The 18712-nt window shown below is 47.1% G+C and overlaps 1 protein-coding gene across 1 annotated transcript; it reads right to left on the bottom strand.

The window, feature by feature from the left end:
• Positions 1–1995: 1995 nt before the first annotated feature.
• LOC136561498 (histone-lysine N-methyltransferase SETMAR) lies at positions 1996–4714 on the bottom strand. The gene is made up of 2 exons (XM_066557826.1): positions 4637–4714; positions 1996–3254 (listed from the first exon to the last, which is right to left on the bottom strand). Exons 1-2 carry the CDS (start codon positions 4712–4714, stop codon positions 2430–2432), a joined length of 903 nt encoding a protein of 300 aa, XP_066413923.1. The 3' UTR covers positions 1996–2429.
• Between the last annotated feature and the right edge of the window lie 13998 nt (positions 4715–18712).

An 18712-nucleotide genomic window follows, 5' to 3' on the forward strand; every position in this document is an offset into this window, starting at 1 on the left:
GGCTGTTTTGAGCAGTCCAGCACTGTTCCTGTTGTGGGAAGTTTGCTCCAAGCAGATAACTGGGATCAGGTCACTGCCAGGAGCTGCAGCCCTGGCGTGGGCTGAGGGCTTGAATTGCAGGGACAGGGAGCTCAGCTGTGCTCCTGCTGTGGGGCTGTGATCAAGGACCAGATACTGCTCAAGGTGGTTGGGTTTTTTTTAATCTGCACTTCCTTAACTACTCAAAATCTTGCCAAGTGCATACTCATAACAGGAAGGTAACAAACTTGCTGTCATCCTGAAAACGAGGAGTGCAGATGCTGTAACACTCATCTTGAAACTTTGCTCAGGAGGGAAAGAGGAAGTGGATTGGATCATCTGCTCCCAGCCCTGTGTCTGAAAGTGGCTGGCATGATGCCTTCTCAGGGAGAAAACCAGATAAAACTCCCTTCTTCCCAAGAGACCTTGCAGTCCAGGCTGTGCCCTGGAATCCTGTGCATTCCAAGGTATGGGATCCAGGGAGTAGCAGCAGGAACCCTAAGAGGCAAGGACTGAAGTTCATGTCCACCCAGCCTGTAAACTACTTGTGCCAGCAGCTGAAATCCTTTGGAAGGTTCTGCACTGACAGAAATGATGCTTAATGATTAACCCTAAGAGAAATGACGTGGTCATGTTTATTTTAACATAAACCCACAGCTGTGTCTAAACCCCAGCAGCAGCAGGAAGGCTCTTAAATGGGAGAGGTTAACACTGCATCTTATCAAGGAAGCAAACATAAACACCAAGTAGGATTTTGTTGAGTAAATAGCAAAATGTCCTTTATCCCTGGGCAGTATCAGGTTAATCAGAGTGGTTTGGGTTGGAAGGGACCTTAAAGCTCATCTTGTTCCAACCCCCCTCCCCAGAGCAGGGGACCTTCAATTCATTCAGAGCTGCATCCTTGAATTATTCTGATCATATTTCAATAGGAAAGTAAATCTCCCAATGAATATTGAAATATTGAGAATCATTACTGCTCTTTGAGAGTAGACAGGATTAGAGAGCTCTCAGTTTTTAGCTGTTTGCATGGATTCCTTGTGAAGGAGCACACTGAGTTGGGAGTGACAGCTCAGTCCTTCAGTGGCACCAATCCTTCAGGTCCAAATCAAAGTTGTCTGTAATTTAAAAATGAAGTCACTGATCACCTGCAGAACATCAGATCCCCATGAGATGCACTCCCTTGTGTGTTTTATGTCAAAGGGTATGGAAACAGGTGCAGATCCAACTGTCCAGAGGGTTGCTGGAGGGTTTGCTGCTGATGGCACAGTGTGACATGAATAAAAAACTGCATTGCAGTTTATCCATCTTAAATATCAAAACCAGCCTATGTGAAGCTGTCTTAACTTGATCTTTGCAGAAAGGAAGTGGAGGAACCTGCAGTTACAGAATGTGCCCATGTGGCAGTGCCTCCCTGGGGGAAGGAGGTGCCCAGAAAAGCCCTGCACAGCTCTTGGAGCCAGGCAGAGATGATGCAAAGAAAATGCAATGACCTTCTCCCTGTGCTGCCTTGCTTAGTGCTGCCTGGCCCTGGAGTAGTGAAAACATGGCTCAGTTAGCAGCTGAAAGAACCCTCGTGCATCTGTCAGCTGTTCAGCACAAAACACAGATCTGTTGCTGTTCAGATGCACTTCTGTGTTTCTCCCTTCAGGCAGCTGTCAGCACCATCCTGCTTCATGCTGCAGGGGTTGCTTTTGCTTCCTGAGCAGGTACTGAGTGCTGGGGAGTAACAGATTGCAGAGATCTGACTGGAGCAGCCTCGAGGCTGAGGTGATTAGAAAAGATGGGATGTGGTGCTCCTCAGGGACTGCTGTCCTGCACCACTTGAGCACAGCTCAATGGCAGTGAAACAGCCAGTCAGTCACAGCTGCTTTGGGCATGCAGCTGGGGGAGGGACACACCAAGTACTATAGCTACTCTTACATCAATAATTAGTAGTTACTATGCTTTGTGAAACAACAACAAAAAAATTACAGCAAGTAGTTTAAAACCAATAATTTAATGGATTTTAAGAACCTAATGCCTTTCTTGCAAGAATCATGGTTCATGGTGTTATTTTCTTGTGCCACTGTCAGTGACTCTCCTTGCTCACGTCCTGTCCATGTACAAGTGCCAAAGGTACAAATTCTTTCTGAAAGGTACAAACTGAGAGAGCTGCTTTAACATACAGCAAGCTGTCAGAGGAAAACCAGGCAAAAACACCAGGCCTGGCTTAGTCACTGATTTTGGAACATCTTGAAGCTCCAATAATCCCTTGTAGTATCCACCTTGAAAAGGTTTTTCCATAAAATTAGTTCTTGAAACCATGTCTCTTCCTGCTCCTCAAGCCCCATGTGCTTCCTTGTTGGGACACAATGAGTTTGATTTAACTGCTGGAGAAAACAGTATTTTTAGGTGTGTTTAAGGCTGAAAGGCTACAGAGAACTCGCTGGTGTGGAAAACAGGGAGCTGTCCCAAGGTAAGAAGGAAGCACACGTGCGGGAACCACAGTAGCAAGGTTTCCTCAGGCTGTTCTCTTCCTCCGGAGCTTTGCGTTCTCTGCTGGCTCCTGGGAAATTCCGGAATCTTCCAGAGTAATCATACGTGAGTTCCTCTCCAGCAGCAATATCAGCAGCTGCAAAAAGCGCCAGTTTGGGCACCATGGAGTCAACTCTGACGGGCACCATGAAGAGGTTGGGCTCACAGGAGTGGTTCAGGAACCTGCCCACGTTCCCGATGCGCGTGGGATCCACGAAGGTCTCCATGACCCGCCCGTCGTGCAGGTGCTCCCTCACTGCTATGATGTAGTTCGGCTCCTGCGGGCTCTGGGCCTGGATCCTCCTCTGAGCCTCGGCAAAGCCCAGCACCTCCCCGGCATACTCACACACAAAGCTGCCCTCAGGGATGGGCTGCAGGGCGCGCACGCCCCAGCCCTTGTGCCGCGTGCGGAACACCTGCAGCCGCAGCTGCAGCCCCCGCTGCACCAGGCGGTTCTGGCAGCCCTCCCCGCAGCAGCACAGGCTGTTGCACTCAAACACGGGCCTCGAGAAGGGCTGCTGCTGCTGCTGCTGCTGCTGCTGCTGCTGCTGCTGCTGCTGCTGCTCGGCCAGCAGGAGCCCCAGGCTGCTGTAGCTGTGCCCGCGGCTCAGGCAGGGGCACTCGGGAGCTGCGCAGGAGCGGCTGCGGCAGGAGCAGCCCGGGAAGGTCACCTCGGTGGGGTCCAGCTCTCCATCTGCTCCGGCCACGCTGTCGGGGCTGTACTGCAGAGAGAACAGCAGTCAGAGCCTTGCAGCACTGCTTGAAACCAGAATGGTAAACAAGTTTGTGTCTGTAAACAGCTGATCCCAGAACAAAAATCATGAACGCTTTGCTTTTCCGTAAGCTTCCAACTCAAACTTGTCTGAAATGTTTAAAATACAAATCCGATATTCCATATAGACCAAAAACCAACTGATTGCTCTTCTCAGGGAGATGGTAGAATTAGCATATGTGGATGTCTTCAGAAAAAGACTGGACATGGCACTTGGTGCTATGGTTTAGTTGAGGTGTTAGGGCACAGGTTGGACTCCATCTTAGAGGTCTGTTCCAACCTCATTATTCAGATTAGTGTCTGAATTTCTCAAAACAACCCCCTGGCCACAAGAAATGCTTAGCAGAAAAAAAATCAGCTCATTAGACCCTACTATGCACGATATTTATTTATGGATTATTTATTTGCAGAATTATCAAGGTATTCTTAAAGCAATTCTCCCTACACTTCAAAACGTTCAATAAGTTACTTCTAAGGTTAATCTATAGCTCTGCAAGCCACAGAATTTCAAATACACAATTATGTTGAAAATGAAGATACTTTCAATTTATCTGTCCAACTTGTTGTATTCACACTTCCTCCTAATTCCGGTAGAAAATCAGGTTCTCAAAATTCCACTGATGCCCCCAGCAGGTGAATGGCTATAGAACCACGGAGTGTTGCGAAACAAAACCCGATACAAACTGCTACATTTTGACACCAAGGTGTAAGGACAGCCAGAGGATATTTCCACTCCCTCCTCAGCATTCAGCTTTATTTAGAAGCCTGGAGGATGTGCTATCACTAAATATTGCATTTCACAGCAGCTTGTACCTGGCAGTTCTGGGTGTTGTGAAAGATGACAGTGCATTTGCGAATTCCTTTTTTTGATAAGCATCAGCATCTCAGTCACTCGGCTTTACTCAAAACCAATTTTCATGTTCCTCAACCACCATTTCGGTGAAATACGAGGACACCACGCAATTCAGGGAGATTTGGCTCTACAGCTTAATTTTTCCTCAAGCCTTATTAGAAGCTTCAATCTGGTTTGTATAGACTCTCAAACACTACTCAAGCAAATTCCTAGGCATCCTGGAGTAACAGGACAAGCAGGAACAGAAACAGACTGAAAGACAGCAGATTTAGATGAGATATTAGGGATAAATCCTTCCCTGTGAGGATGGGGAGCCCCAGGTACAGGCTGCCCGGAGAAGCAGCGGCTGCCGCACCACCGGTGGCGTCCGAGGCCCGGCCGGAGGGGCCTGCAGAGGGAGGTGTCCCTGCAGTGGCAAGTGTCCCTCCAGAGGGAGGTGGCCCTGCCCCGCTCTCCTCCCCGGTGTCCCCACCCGGTACCTGGAAGGCCGGCGGGGCCTCCCCGGGCGGCCACAGCGCCACGGCCACGGCCTCGCTGCCGCCGCTCAGCTCCGCCATGCCCGCGCCCCGCCCCCGCCGCCAAAGCACCGCGCCCATTGGCTGCATGGGGGCGGTGCCACTCGCTGATTGGGCAGAAACGGTGATTGACAGCGCCAAGAGGAGGCGGTGCCGTGTTGCGCGGTCCCGTCCCCATCGGGGCGGGCACTGAGGGGGAGCCCCGGTTCCGGTCCCGCTCCCGTTCCACACCGGCCCGGTCCAGCCTCGGGCTCCTTCCCGCTCCTCTCCCGTTCCACACCGGCCCGGTCCAGCCTCGGTCCTGCCCCGCTCCTGTTCCACCCCAGCCCAGCCCAGTCCCACCCTGACCCCGCTCCCGTTCCACACCAGCCCGTTTCCACTCCGACCCCGCTCCGGTCCCGCCCCGCATCCCCGGCCCGGGGATGCAGCCGCCCTCGGCAGGGTACGGGGAAATGCCGCCGCACCCCCTCCGGTCCCTCCCTCCCTCCCCGGGGCTGCCCCTCCAAACCGCGCTGCGCTTCGTGCGACCTGTGCGAAGTGCTCAATGGTCAATATTAATGGCAAACCACGGAGTTGTGTCAATTCCTGTCAACCCCTTGTCATTTTGAAGGTGTTCAGGGTTTTTTGGGGTTTTTTTGGGGTTATTTGCTTTTTTTTTTTTTCGACAAGTTACTGTGTCTGAAGAGCGGATGGGGCTCCGAGCCCCCGTGCAGGGCAGGCAGTGCCCCATGCTCCTGTCCTGGGGATGGGAACAGCCATGGCCACTGTCAAAAATGGGTCAGAAACTGTTTTTAAATAGTTAATAATTGTTGAGCGTGTACTGTTAAAAAGTTTGGTTGTTATATTGTAAAAGGGGTTAAAGGGTAGTTATAAGAAATTCGGTACTCGCTGTATTACACCTCAGCAAGGTGCACTGCCCAAGCGAAAGGAGCCAGCCTGGACAGAGCTGTAATGGCCAATCCGGCGCTTTAAACCTTCGTGCAAATGAAGGATCCCAACAGAAACCAGTCCAGAGGGACAGAAAACAGGGGGAAAGGGGGCATCCGAGCCAGTGAATGGGTGCCACTCCACGTGGGACATCGGGGACATTGCTGCTCAAGGAAGGAAGATCCAGCTCCAGCACTGCAGCATCCTCAATGGGAATGGTCCTGCTCGACCCGTGGGCCCCCTAAGCTTTAGGCCTTCTTATAATAAATGCTGAAATCACTGTACCTCTGGGAGTGTGTTCCTGTTCTTTACATCTGGGGGCCATGGCTTTTGGCAGGACATAATCCAGCCAAATCAGTGTTCTGCATGATGGGAAACACAAACCCATGGAAACAAGTTGTGACTTGGGATCACACACTGGTTTGGGTTGGAGGGACCCTAAATCCCATCCAGTGGCACCCCTGCCATGGCAGGGACACCTCCCACTGTCTCAGGCTGCTCCAGCCCCAGTGTCCAGCCTGGCCTTGGGCACTGCCAGGGATCCAGGGGCAGCCCCAGCTGTTCTGGGCACCTATGCCAGGGCCTCCTCTCCTCACAACCAAGAATTTATTCCCAATCTCTCATCTAAACCTGGCTCAGGGAAGTCCTGCCTGTGCAATGTATGACATTCTTCTAAAGCATCTCACACCGTTTCTTTGGGAGCTGGAAACCGCCCCATGTCTTGGGAAAACAAAGCCAGGTGTGCTCCCCTGCTGGGGGAATCCTATAGCTTTTGTATTTAGCTCAGGTGTTTTGCATTTCAGGTTGACGAAGCTGAGGCTGTTAAATCTTTTCACCGGTAGCTGATAAATCATTTCACCTGCAGCTGAAGCTGTTAAATCATTTCACCTGCATGAGCCAGGTGTTTCCATTTGAAACTTAATTAGCACACCTACAAATAAGCCCCTGCCTCAGAGCTGACAGTTAAAAGTTTCTGGAGTGTGCCATGTGCTCCTGCAGGAGGGTGCTACTTGTGGCTGCTGTTCCCTGGGATGGTTTCTGACCTGGCTTTTCTGGTCCCTCTCTCCGCAACATTCAAGTGGAAAGTTATTGCTTCTTTTGTTTCCTTCATCCTGTCTGGAAAAATGGGCTGAGCAGCAGCAGGGGAGTTGCTGGTGAGTTTGAAATTTGTGTTTGTGGGGGATAATAAACACAGGGTAGAGAGCTGATATAAAAGGTAATGAAATTGTTGTTTGTTGGATAATTGAAAGGGTTGTTTTTGCACTGGGGCTGTAAGAGGAGGGGAGGTACAAAAGAGGCACTTCTGGAGGTCTGTGCTGCTCCGTGTCTGGCATATCTAATTTTGGGGAAGACCTTAATCAGTTTAAAGTTGTGCTGTTAGTGCTTTATTATTGAGTTTACATGGTGGAAAGGTCTAAGTACAGCCTGTGGTCCTGGGTTTGTCCACCACAGCTGCTCATGGTGCCTTCAAGCTCCCCCTGCCCTCCTTGGGGTGGCTGCTCTCACCCTGGGAGTGTGGGGAGGGCAGATCAGCTTTAGGAGAGGGGCTGAAATGATAAGTGGTTGGTGATGCTAAAGTGTGCTTCAGTTTGGGGCTTTCTGTTAGTACCGAGCTGACCTTTAGATCAAGACACTGATTTGGCTGCTGATCCCTAGTGGCAGATGGAATTCCCTACTGTTTTGAAATAACTGCACTAACAAGTCATTACTGCGTTGTAGAAACAGAAACAGGTTGCTTGTATGTGCAGGGGAGGGGTTTGGGAATCTGCAAAAGGTCATAAAAAAATCCAGTGTTTTCCTCCTTTTTATCTCATTTAGTGCTCTGTTGTGTTGAACTATGACTGGGTTGAAGTGTTGGGAGGTCCAGGGTGGGTGGAAAATGGGTGGAAGCTCATTTTCATTTGTTATGTAAAATTGTCATGGAAGCACAGCTTAAAATGGAGCTGGAAGAGTGAATTGGAGGTGAACTTTGTGATGCTCATCTGAGGCACCTGGGAATTTCTTTTGCAGTCTCTGGGATGAGACTGAAAATCCCTTTTGTTACTTTATATCTATTGAGGTGTTGAATTTCCCCCCTATATAAATAATACTTTTTTCTCATAAGTAATTTTTCCAATCCCTCTCTACAGTCTTTTGGATTTCTTAATATTCTTCTGAACATTGGCATTTGGGAGGTTTGTCCTGCCTGAGCTGTGAGTTTGTCTTTATCTCACTCAGTGTTTTGGTGGCTGAGGTGGGGGAGCTCAGGTATGTGAACCTGTCCCTCATCAGCTGCGCTTCAGGGAGGTGTGCTCAGAAACCTCTGTACACCCCTGGCCTGGAGGAAACTGGATGTGAAACTTTCCTGTCTTTCTGCTAGGCAAAATGCCCAGGAATCAAAGAGTCCAAAGTGGTGTGGTGGAAGCTAAACCACCCTGAGTGATGCACCTGGAATTCCACGTGTTTCTGGTGTCCCCATCAGTGCTCCTGGGGATCTGGTGCAGCCCTTTCTCCATCAGCTCAGCTGTGTCATCCTTGTGCTGATTTTGGCCCCAAATCCTGGTTTTAGGGCCCTCCCAGGGAGGGTGACCAGGAGCCCTTTGCTCAGGAGCCTGTTCGGAGGCTCCCTTGGCTTCCTGCTTTCCTGTAGGGCCAATCTCTGAAAGAACGAGGTAAAGCAAAGGAATCGTGTTCAGGGCATGTGAATGCCACGGGGGGATCGTTCCCCAGCCCGGGCTCCTGCTGTGTGCTAATGAGCTGCTGAAACCCTCCCCAGGAAATGCAGGCTGCAGTGAGAGCTCTGGCCATGGTGTGTGTAAATCCTGGAAGCAGAAGTTGAAGATCAGTTTATTTAAGCGTGCCTTAGCTGCTCCGAGAGGGCTGACCTTGGAAAATGCTGTGTTTGAATAATGCAGTTTATCAAAATATCTCCAAGTGCTTTTGCAGAGAGAGATGAACTTTGTTTCCTTCCTTGTTCAGATAAGAAAACTGACACGGGGCACATGGAAGAAATTCAGCAGTGGTTGAGCTCTTGGTTATCATAGGGCTCTGCATTTCATCCCTTCCCTTGTGCTGCTCTTGTAGCATTGATTGGGTAATAGGAACCATAAATCTCTTTGCCAATACACTCACCAAGTCTTGACTTTGAGGTGAGTAGCAAAATTTTCACACTCAACACTGTCCCATCCTTGGATGTAAGCAGAACAAGTTAGAGCAATGAGAACAATTCAGCTCTCACTATGCAAATGGGTTCCTCATGAATAGTAATTTTGTGAAAATTAGTCTTGATGTATTTCAGGTGATTAAACTCACCCCTGTTTTGGCCTGGCAGCAGCAGGTGAGCCACTTACAAAGACAAGATGGACCCTTCATCTCCTGGCTAAAACTGTGCTGATGTTTGGCAGGGAATGTTTCCTGATTTTTTTGTTAATAGAGAAAGTCACAGAACAGCCTTTCAGTTAAACAGACTTCTGTGTAACAGTATTTCTTCAAAAGAACCTCATTACCAAGTGAGACACAGAACTGCCTGCCAGACTGGCCAAATTCCCTCCCTTTGAAGTGCACATCAAATTCCTTCTGTGCTCCCCATCTGCCTTGTATGAACAAACCTCGTTTGACACCGGTGACCTCTGGCATTTCCCTCTGCCTGAGGGAGATGTATTTGTACAGCACTCAAATCTTTTATGGGCTACATGTGTAATGGGCAGTTCAGGGGGCTGCAGGCAGTGTTGGAGTGGATGTCTCAGGGATACAGCAGGCTCAGCAAACTCCTTGGCTTAGTGTGCTGCTGCTGGCCAGAGGCAGAGCTGCCCCTTCTGCCAGGGGAAATGGAGCTGAGACAGGATCCCTGTCGTGTTTGTGGGGTTCCCAGACGAAGGAAAGGATGATGAATCTGACTTCATGATCTTGGAGGCTAATTTATTATTTTATGATACTATATTATATTAAAGAATGCTATACTAAACTATACTAAAGAATACAGAAAGGTTAAAAAGATAATAATGAAAACTCATGACTCCTTCCAGAGTCCTGACACAGCTTGGTGCCAATTGGTCATTAAGTCAAAACAATTCACATGAAACCAATGGAACAATCACCAAACACGTTCCAAAGCAGCAAAACACAGGAGAAGCAAATCAGATCATTACTGTTTTCATTTTTCTCTGAGGCTTCTCAGGAGAAAAATCCCGGTGAAGGTTTTTTTCAGAGAATGTAAACGCCACATCCTCTTAAAGTTTTAAACCTACTTTACCTTTCTCCTAATCCTATCCCACAAAAAAAGGTGATTGTATTAGTGATTAGCCAACACCAAACCCACCACATTCTTTAGTACATTAACAAAAAAAAAATCTCAAAATTAAAAAAAATCTTAAATTAGCAAACCAAAACCACTACAGTGTTTTCATCTCAATTGCCCCAAAGGACTGTATTGATTCAAGTTCTCTTCTCAGTGAATCTAGATGTTTCCTTTTCCCAGGTCTCATCTCTATCACTTATAAAACAGGGCATAATGAAAATTTCTTATGATTTTTTTTAGCTTCCTTTTAAAAGTAAATAATTGAGTTTCCTGCTCTTGATTTCTCATCACTAGTGTGGCCTGGTGCCTGGAAATACTGATTGGAGTGGTTCTTGGTGGATTGGTGTCAGTTGTGAGTGTCTCATCTTGCTGGTTAAAATCTCTCAAGAACTGCTGGAATGCAAGTCCTGCAAATGCACAGGAGCCATGATGGAAAATTGTAATGCTCTGTGAATAAATGGAAGGTTGAGTGAGGAATAATCACATTTATCTCAAGTGAATGTTGGGTCAGGCTGGAACAAGTCCTTCTAGTTCTCATCACAGGTACCATCTTGGTCTGAGCCTTTCCTTTCTTAAATGATTTAACAGTAATAAAAATGGGTTAGGGTTTGGGTTTTTTCCCCACAAGCAACATTTGCTTAGGATATTACAAATTTTTCACTGTGATGATTCTGTGCTGTTTATGCTTTCAAAAAAGATTTCACGTTGCGTTTTTTTCCCATTTGCGTTGTTGAAAAAGATCTGTTTTGAGAATAAAAATGTTGCTGATCTTGTCTTGCTGCTTCATAACTGTACTCTGGCTTATATGAAATCCATAATTTTTCCTTGTTGGTAGGACAACAGAAAACATAAAAGTGAAACTAGAATAGGAATATAGATGAATGTTAACTGTGTGTGCTGTGGTTAAATAAATCACTTAATGATTACAGAATAATAATTCAGTGTGGCCTGCAGTCAGACAGGATGCTTCTAAGGGGGGAGGAGCTGTATGAAGAATGAATTATGTGTGTTTAATGTAGTATTTCACTGTGATAGTAAATCAATTCCTCTCATCAAATTACCCAAACAAATTTATGAGTGTGTATCCAGGGCAATTAATAAACCATCTTGCATAGGGCTGAGAGATGTAGTTTTGTGCTGTAACCTTTAAATGCAATTTATCTCAAAGGCATAATGCTTAAATGCTAAATGTTCCCTCTCAAAGAAAATTTAGGAAGGGAAAAAAAAAGAAACAACAAAGTTAGCTTATGTAGGATTTCAGTTTTTTCAAAATTAATAGCTCTGAAAGGTAATTAATTTTGATGTAATCCCTCAATTTTTATCTTAATGCTCTATGCAACACTGGTTTTGGGTGGCTTTAAACTGACAGAGAGTAGGTTTAGATTCAATATTAGGTAGGAATTTGTGCTGGTGAGGGTCTGGCACAGGTGCCCAGAGCAGCTGGGGCTGCCCTGGATCCCTGGCAGTGGCCAAGGCCAGGCTGGACACTGGGGCTGGGAGCACCTGGGGCAGTGGGAGGTGTCCCTGCCATGGCAGGGCTGGGATGGGGTGGATGGAAACGTTCTGGGGTTCTGTGGGAACCTCTCAGTGCTGGGAGGGCTCCCAGGGCAGGGCAGGTGAGTAACTGGCAGGTGGCACAGGCACCTTTTATGGAAAATCCTTTCCTTAGGATTTTTTCCTCCTGAGAAGCTGAGAGGCCTCAGGAACAAAATTTAACCAATTAGTCTGCTGCTGTGGAATGCAACAGGTGCATCTGGGATTGGGCTCATGTGGTTGTTTCTAATTAATGGCCAATCACAGCCCAGCTGGCTCAGACTCTCTCTCACCAAAAGCCACAAGCCTTTGTTATCATTCTTGTTTTTTCTATTTTTAGCCAGCCTTCTGATGAAATATTTTCTTCTTTTAGTATAGTTTTAATGTTGTATATATAATAAAATAATAAACCAAGCCTTCTGAAACATGGAGTCAACATTCTCATCTCCTCCCTCCTGCTTGGACCCCTGTGAACACGGCCACAGGAGGGCTCCCAGTGCAGTGCAGATGGAAACTGGGAGGGCTCCCAGTGCAGTAACTGGGAGCCAGGGGCATGGGGCTCTCTGTGCCTCCAGGCATGTCAGGGCTCAGTCAGTGCCAGCACTCACAGCAGCTGCTCCTGAATGTACAAATCAAACCTAAAACCACCAGTGGGAGGGTCCAGGGATGTTTCTGGGCAGCCTCCAGGTGGGAAGTGAACTTTTTAGGAATATATTATCCCTGGGACGATTGCTCTGGCCTCCAGGGACGTGTCCTTTGCATCCAGCCCCCATCACCAGTGCTGAGCAGGCAGAGATGGAGTGAAGGCTGTTCCTGTTCGGAAAACACCTGGAGCTCTGTTTTTAGTGCAGCATTAGCTGGGTTTGAAGGGTGTTGCATAGCAAGGACTTGAGTTCCTCTCCCTATTACCAGAGTGAGAAGAGTGATAGAACTCCTGTAATGCAGACCAGCAAATTAACCCTTTGTGCCAGTAGTCTTACTGGTGATTCTGATGTGCTTTTTGTGTGTCCAAGGAGGTGATGAGCCCTGCAGGGAGGGCTGAGCAGCTGCTTGGCCAGGCAGCTGTGCTCCTGCTGTTGTGAGCTACTCAGCTCTGACCACATTACATGAAATGTGGACACAGTGAAAAGCAATCTTGCTTTCAGAGGATTGTTGGTGACCTTTAAATTAGGGCTGGGAGTCTCATCATGAACTGCCAGGGCAGGAGACATGACTTACTCCCCTTTCCCTTGGAACTGAAAGGTTATTTTCACTGAAATTACCACTTTTTACAGAAAGGTCAGATCCATATAGCTGCATCTCGAGGAGCTAGGCAGTGACCTTGTTTATCTCCCAGTGTTTGCAACTTCATAATTCTGGGTGGTTTTTTACAGCTCTTCCTGTTGTCATCCTTTTGTAACATTGCAGAGAGCCACGTTTGATGGGCTCAATGTTGAACTGCTGCAAATTGTTTCTGTTCACTCAGCTGGAATAATGGTAAATGGCCCTGGTGCCTGGCTTGGTGCTCTGGAGGAGCTGTTGTTTAACTGCTTCTGGCTGCTGTCCCCTCAAAACCCTGCCTGGAGCTGCTGCTTTAGGGGTGTTAACTCTGCTGGGCCTGCCAAGACTTTCTGTTGTGTATTTCAGTTGCTGACTTGAACACAGTTTCAGAAATCACAAATAAAATTTATATGAGTCCCCCAAGTGCCACTGGATTTCACAAGGACTAAATCCCTGAATTGTTTTAGGGGCTTGCTCTTAAATTAGATTTTACAGCTCTGTGCTGAATAAAGAATCTCTTTTCTAAAGGCTTGGCTAAGGCTTTTAGAAAGTAAAAAAACCCCAATTCCTTGCTATTTAGGTGATTTGTCACTTTAGATACTTGAAAGAACCAAGAACTTTGAGCCATGTTTTGCCCATAAGTCTGATTGTAATTTGATTCTCTTTTAATCAAGTGGGTAAAATCTTGAATTCAGAGGAGTGGTTATGTGCTGCTTATGTAAGCTGGCTTTAAAAATTACTCTTTTTTTGTACAAAAATTTAAAAAAAGGGGAGGGGAGAAGGCTAGTGGACTAGACTGTATTTAATTTCTCAGTTGTTTGTTTTTTTAAGTGTGCCTAACATTAAGTACAGGTATTGAGAGTCAGGAAAGTGAAGTGGATATTGACTCCTCGGCTGGACTTTGTCTGTTGTTGTTTGGCTTGCAAGAGAAATATGTCTCTGTTTATAGCTCCAACGTCTTGTTCCTGTTAATTTCGTGTATAGTTGGGTGGTTTTCCAGCCATCTGCCAAGAGATGGCGATGCGAGGCTGCTCCATGTGCTGGGTGAGAGCGAGAGGGCAGCTCTGAGAGCCGGGAGCACCGGAGCCTTCCTCCCCGAGCTTCCTCCCGAGGCTCTCGGTGGCCTCTCCTAGAACAGAGCAACATTTACCAGTTCATGTCATACGAGCTGTGGGTTGAGAAAATAAGCAAAATTAAAACTTGTCTAAAATCTGGGAAGCTTCACTTCCCTCCTTACATTTCTCAACGTGTGCTTTGGCTGGGGTGGAGTTAATTTTGGGCTGGTTCCGTGCTGTGTTTCACTCAAGAGATATCCAAAGGCAGCTCTGGGGCTGGCATCGTTTCCATCCCCTGACAGTAGTGGTGCAACTCTGATTTCTGCTGCAGGGAACGCTAAAAGGGATAATTCTTACCGAAAGCAAGTAATGGGCTAATTCCCCCAAATCAGCCCCCCTGTATTCCTGCTAGGTGCTGTAGGGTTCAGCCAGGCTGGCAGGGACAGGTAATGCCCCTCGTTTGTCAGAGTTACATGGCAGCTGGTGTGCAAGCCCTTCTCCTGTTGGACAGCCCCAAATTCCAAGCACGGAGCTGTTAATGCTGGAAATCTTCCTTTTTGTCTGCTGAGTAACAGTGATCCCAGAGAAGGCGGCTGGGAGCTCGGAGGGGTCCGGCTGCAGCGTTTCCCTGTGAACCAGGCCTGGCCTGGGGTCTGCAGGGGCTTTGCTCCCTCCTGGGCTGTGCCCGAGTCTGGCCCTGCTGGGACCTTCCCGCGCCTCTGAGGGCAGCTTGGCTCCTGCTGGCAGGCAGAGGCAGGCTCTAAATGTTGTAAATGTGGGATGTGAGTGGGGAGAGCAGCCCCTCAGCAATGAGAGCAGCCCCCTGCCCTGCCCTGCCCTGAGCCTCCCTGTCCCGGGGTCCTGTGGAATTCTCCTGGGCTGTGCTGGGGCTCTGGACGCTGCTGTGCTGCACTCACCTGCTGATGGGGAGAGGATTCCTTTTGTTAGTGTTCAAAATCACATAATCACATCAGCGATTATATGTGGTGCTTTTTATTCAAGAGCTCTGGGAATCGGGGTAGTTTCCACCCAAATCTGATTCCGACCATACATTCGAGGTGAACGTGTTTTATACTCTATCATTACATAACTTTCATGTTAATAATTAAACTTATATTGTTCTATTGTATACACAGATTTCAGCTAAACATAGCCCCCCTTTAAAGTTCCAGCATTCTTTAGTAATTAAATATAATTATTATATAAGCATAAGAAGAATCATGAGAAACTATCACCACATCTAACAGTTATATTATTTATCATACTGCTTACGCAGGTGCAGTGATCTGAGAAAACACAAAGCCCAGTATTTTCAAAGACTATTTTTAACGTTTTCCAGGGCTCCACTATCACTTTCAGGGTGGAAATATGTTCTTAGTGTCCCTTTGCAAGCAAGTGTTAGTAGGGAAAACTCTTCAGTTGGTGGCCATTTGTTGCTGAAATCTGAGGCTGCTCGTGTGACACTGGCACTGGACTGAGTTCCCTCTGTTCACATGGGATGTTTATCACAGCACTATATCAGGGCAATTTTGTAATATTCAGTCTAAATTTTCTATGTCTCAATACAACCCAACACTGCTTGCTAATGTCTCCATTACTGGAGTAAATATTTTATACTCTTATTCCAATTTTACAGCTTTTTCTAATTTTAATTGAGTGAATGTGAGGTTTCTTACCTGTGCACATCTTTCTATTTTTTCATTTCATCTTGAATTTAATAGGTCTGAAAGTTTTAATATACACTCCAGTCATTCTAAAGACATTCCTCGCTGGAGGAAAGAATAACCTGTGTAAAAAGTGAACAAAATTTATAACCATTTGAAAACTAAACCTGAACTTGTGTGTCCTTCCTGGTGTCTGTTCCAGAGCCAAGGCTGGAATCCTGCTCTCAGTGTCTCAGTGGGTTGGTGTCTCTGTTCAGCTCTAGTGCAGATGGTTGGCAGGAGCCCAAAGGCTGGTTCTTGGCCAGCAGGACATGAAAGTGAGAAGCCAAACTCTGCTCAGAGTCCAGGGAGGCCTGGCCCTGATCTGTGTCACAGAGGCCAGCACAGCTTCAGTGTGCTGTGCTTTTACTTCAGAGCCGCACGGGGAGGGTTTCAGCGAGCAGATGAGTGAAGGACAGGAAAGAGAGGGCCAGAGGACAAATGACTCATCAAAGATTCCCCAGCAGGATGTGGCAGAGGATTCAGGTCCTTGGAGTGCATCCTGATCTCCCTGCCAAGAGGCTCAGCTAGAGCAGAGCACCCAGAGCTGCTGCCCTGGCTCTCCTCCAGCAGGGCTCTCCTTTCCCTCTGTGCTCCAGCAGAGGCACTGGGAGAGCTTCCCCTGCCCCCAGCAGCCTTTGGGTTACACCTGGTGCTGTATTTGCTGGGAAATGTCCTGACTTCATGTTCTCAGAAGGCTAATTTATTACTTTATAATATTATATTATATTAAAGAATATAGAAAGGATGCTTACAGAATGTTAAAAAGCTAATAATGAAAACTCATGACTCTTTCTAGAGTCTTGACACAGCTTGGCACCAATTGGCCAAAAAGTCAAAACAACTCACACCAGAATCCAATGAAACAATCCCCAAACACATTCCACATGAGCACAACACAGGAGAAACAAATGAGATAAGAATTGTTTTCCTTTTCTCTGAGGCTTCTCAGCTTCCCAGGAGAAGAATCCTGGGCAAAGGGATTTTTCAGAGAATGTGAATGCTGCAGCCTGGTTTTACAGAGGAGCCAGCATCACCTCCAGCATTAAACACCTTTGTGATTTCTGTGCTGTTCTGGGTGTGTCAGAGCAAATATTCCCTAAATTCCTGTTCCTTGGGGATGATGGCCACGTGCTGTGGCAGACTGTGAAGGTGCTGTGCCTCATCCCCTGGAGCTGGGACACAATGGGCACTCTGTGCTCCCACTCAGCCCAGACCCCGTGTGCTCAGCATTTGGGGTCTTCCCTGCCTGGATTATCTGCACATATGCCAGGGTGGCAGGCTCTGAGTGATTGCAGTGCAGGGGGGCAGAGGGACAAGAGCCTTTTGTTGGGGGTGTCTGGGCAGTGTTTGCTGCCAGGGATGGATTATTCTGTAGTGGCTGAGTTTTGTGCACGTGTCTGGACAACCCCTGGGGTTGCTCCTGAGTTTTCAGTTGATCCCTTCACAAACCTGTGCTCCTGGAGTTCTAATGAAGGAAGTTTATTATTGTTGCCATCACAAACTTAGTTTGAATATTGAGAAACTCTTAAGATTAAGGGGGGAAATTAATTCCTGATGATAAGAAAACTGAATGCAGTTACCAAGGGGTTTTTGCCATCTGTCAGCATTGTGCCTCCATATATATATAGAAATATATGTGTGTATGTATATATATATATATCTCCAACCTCTCCAGTCATTTTGAAAATCACTTTATTTTATTCCCTTCCATTTTTTTTTCATGGAGTGCTCTGTTCTGTACCCAGTTAAATCTCATGCTAAAATCTGATTTCTTTAAATTGCATATTGTATATTCATCCATTGCTTTATAATCCATACATGCTCAGAATATTTTTGGGTTTTTTTAGGATCCATGCTCACTTCAGAACTTTTTCACCTCAGGCAGCAGTTAAGGGGTAAAGAAAAACCAATCCCTTGACCTAGTTATGGAACTAAAGCCTGCAAAGTGTCCACTGGTGGGGAGCCTCCTTGCTGGAACTGTGCATTTTGATTCCTGATTGCCTTTGTCTTTCCATCTGTTCATCTCATCTGCAGCTCCTGCTCTGTCTCTCACTGAAGCTGTGATTGCTGGTGTGTTTTATTGTGTGCCAGACTGTTGGGGACTGGCTGCTGACTTCTTTCTACTCTGCTGCTCTGCTTTTGTTCCCCTGGCTCAGATCTGCTGCTCTCAGTTCCTCTCTCTTGCTCTGACAGACGCTTTCCTTCCAGGGAAAAGACTCTGACAAGATTCTTAGAGCAAGTAACAAAGCCAGAATACTTTTTTGCATAGGATCTGCTTTTTCCTGTGGCCTTTTATCTGAGTTTGCTCTTGTCTTCTACCTTCACAATGTCATTTCAGAACTTTGTGTTGCCTGTAGTTCTGGTGCATAATCTTAGTGTGATGTAGGATGTTTTCTGTTAGGGCTGGAATACCCTTTCTTTCCTGGCTGTGATAATGAGCTGAGCAGTGCTTTGAGCTGTTTGTTGGATTTATCCTCACCACCCTTGCCCTCCATCAGGGCTGTTCCCTCCTCTTTGTTGTGGCTGTGTGAATGCAGAGCAGCCCTGCTGGTTTGTGCTGGGTTTCACTGGGCACCAGCTCGAGTCCAGACCTGGCTCTGGGCTTCTTTCACTGAGAACAGAAAGTGAGGGGCTTTGTGATCCTGAGCTCTGAGGGAGGATGCTGCTGAGGGGATATTCCCAAAGTGACTCCAGGATCTAATACAGGCACAGGCTTGGGATCACAAAATGCTTATTTTTCATTCCAGTCACCTGAGAAGGATGTACACATGGTAAAGGAATTGGAATAAGTAATTAATGTCCAAGATTCACTTTTTTTTTTTTAAAAAAAAAGGAGCTTAGAACTTTGCACTCTGACAATGCTTCCCTCTTCTCACACTCCCACTTTCCTCTGTTTTCCCAGGGGCTTCTGAAACATAATTAAGCTCAAAGTAAATTTTTCTATCCCGACTGGCACCCAGTGCTATTGACAATATAAACAAAGCTCACAAATTGTTTAATGCAGGAGAGATAACCAAGAGGGGGGAATAAGACCTGCCTTGCTCACAGGAGCTGCAGGCAGGAGTTTTGCATTTCCAGGCTCCTTTAGTGCAAACCCAGCAGTTTTGGGCAGGTTCAGTTTGAATGTCCCTCACCATCAGTCACAAATGCAGCTCTCCCTGAGGGAGCAGATTGTGGGGAGGAATGAACTCTGGCTCTTGGGGGGCCAGAATGCAGGAGCTGTGGCACCTCATGGCCTTAAAGGCTGCAAATTGGATCTGTGGCTATTTAATGGATCCCAGCC

The sequence above is a fragment of the Molothrus aeneus genome, chromosome 12 (genome assembly GCF_037042795.1).
Source record: "Molothrus aeneus isolate 106 chromosome 12, BPBGC_Maene_1.0, whole genome shotgun sequence".
NCBI lineage: Eukaryota > Metazoa > Chordata > Aves > Passeriformes > Icteridae > Molothrus > Molothrus aeneus.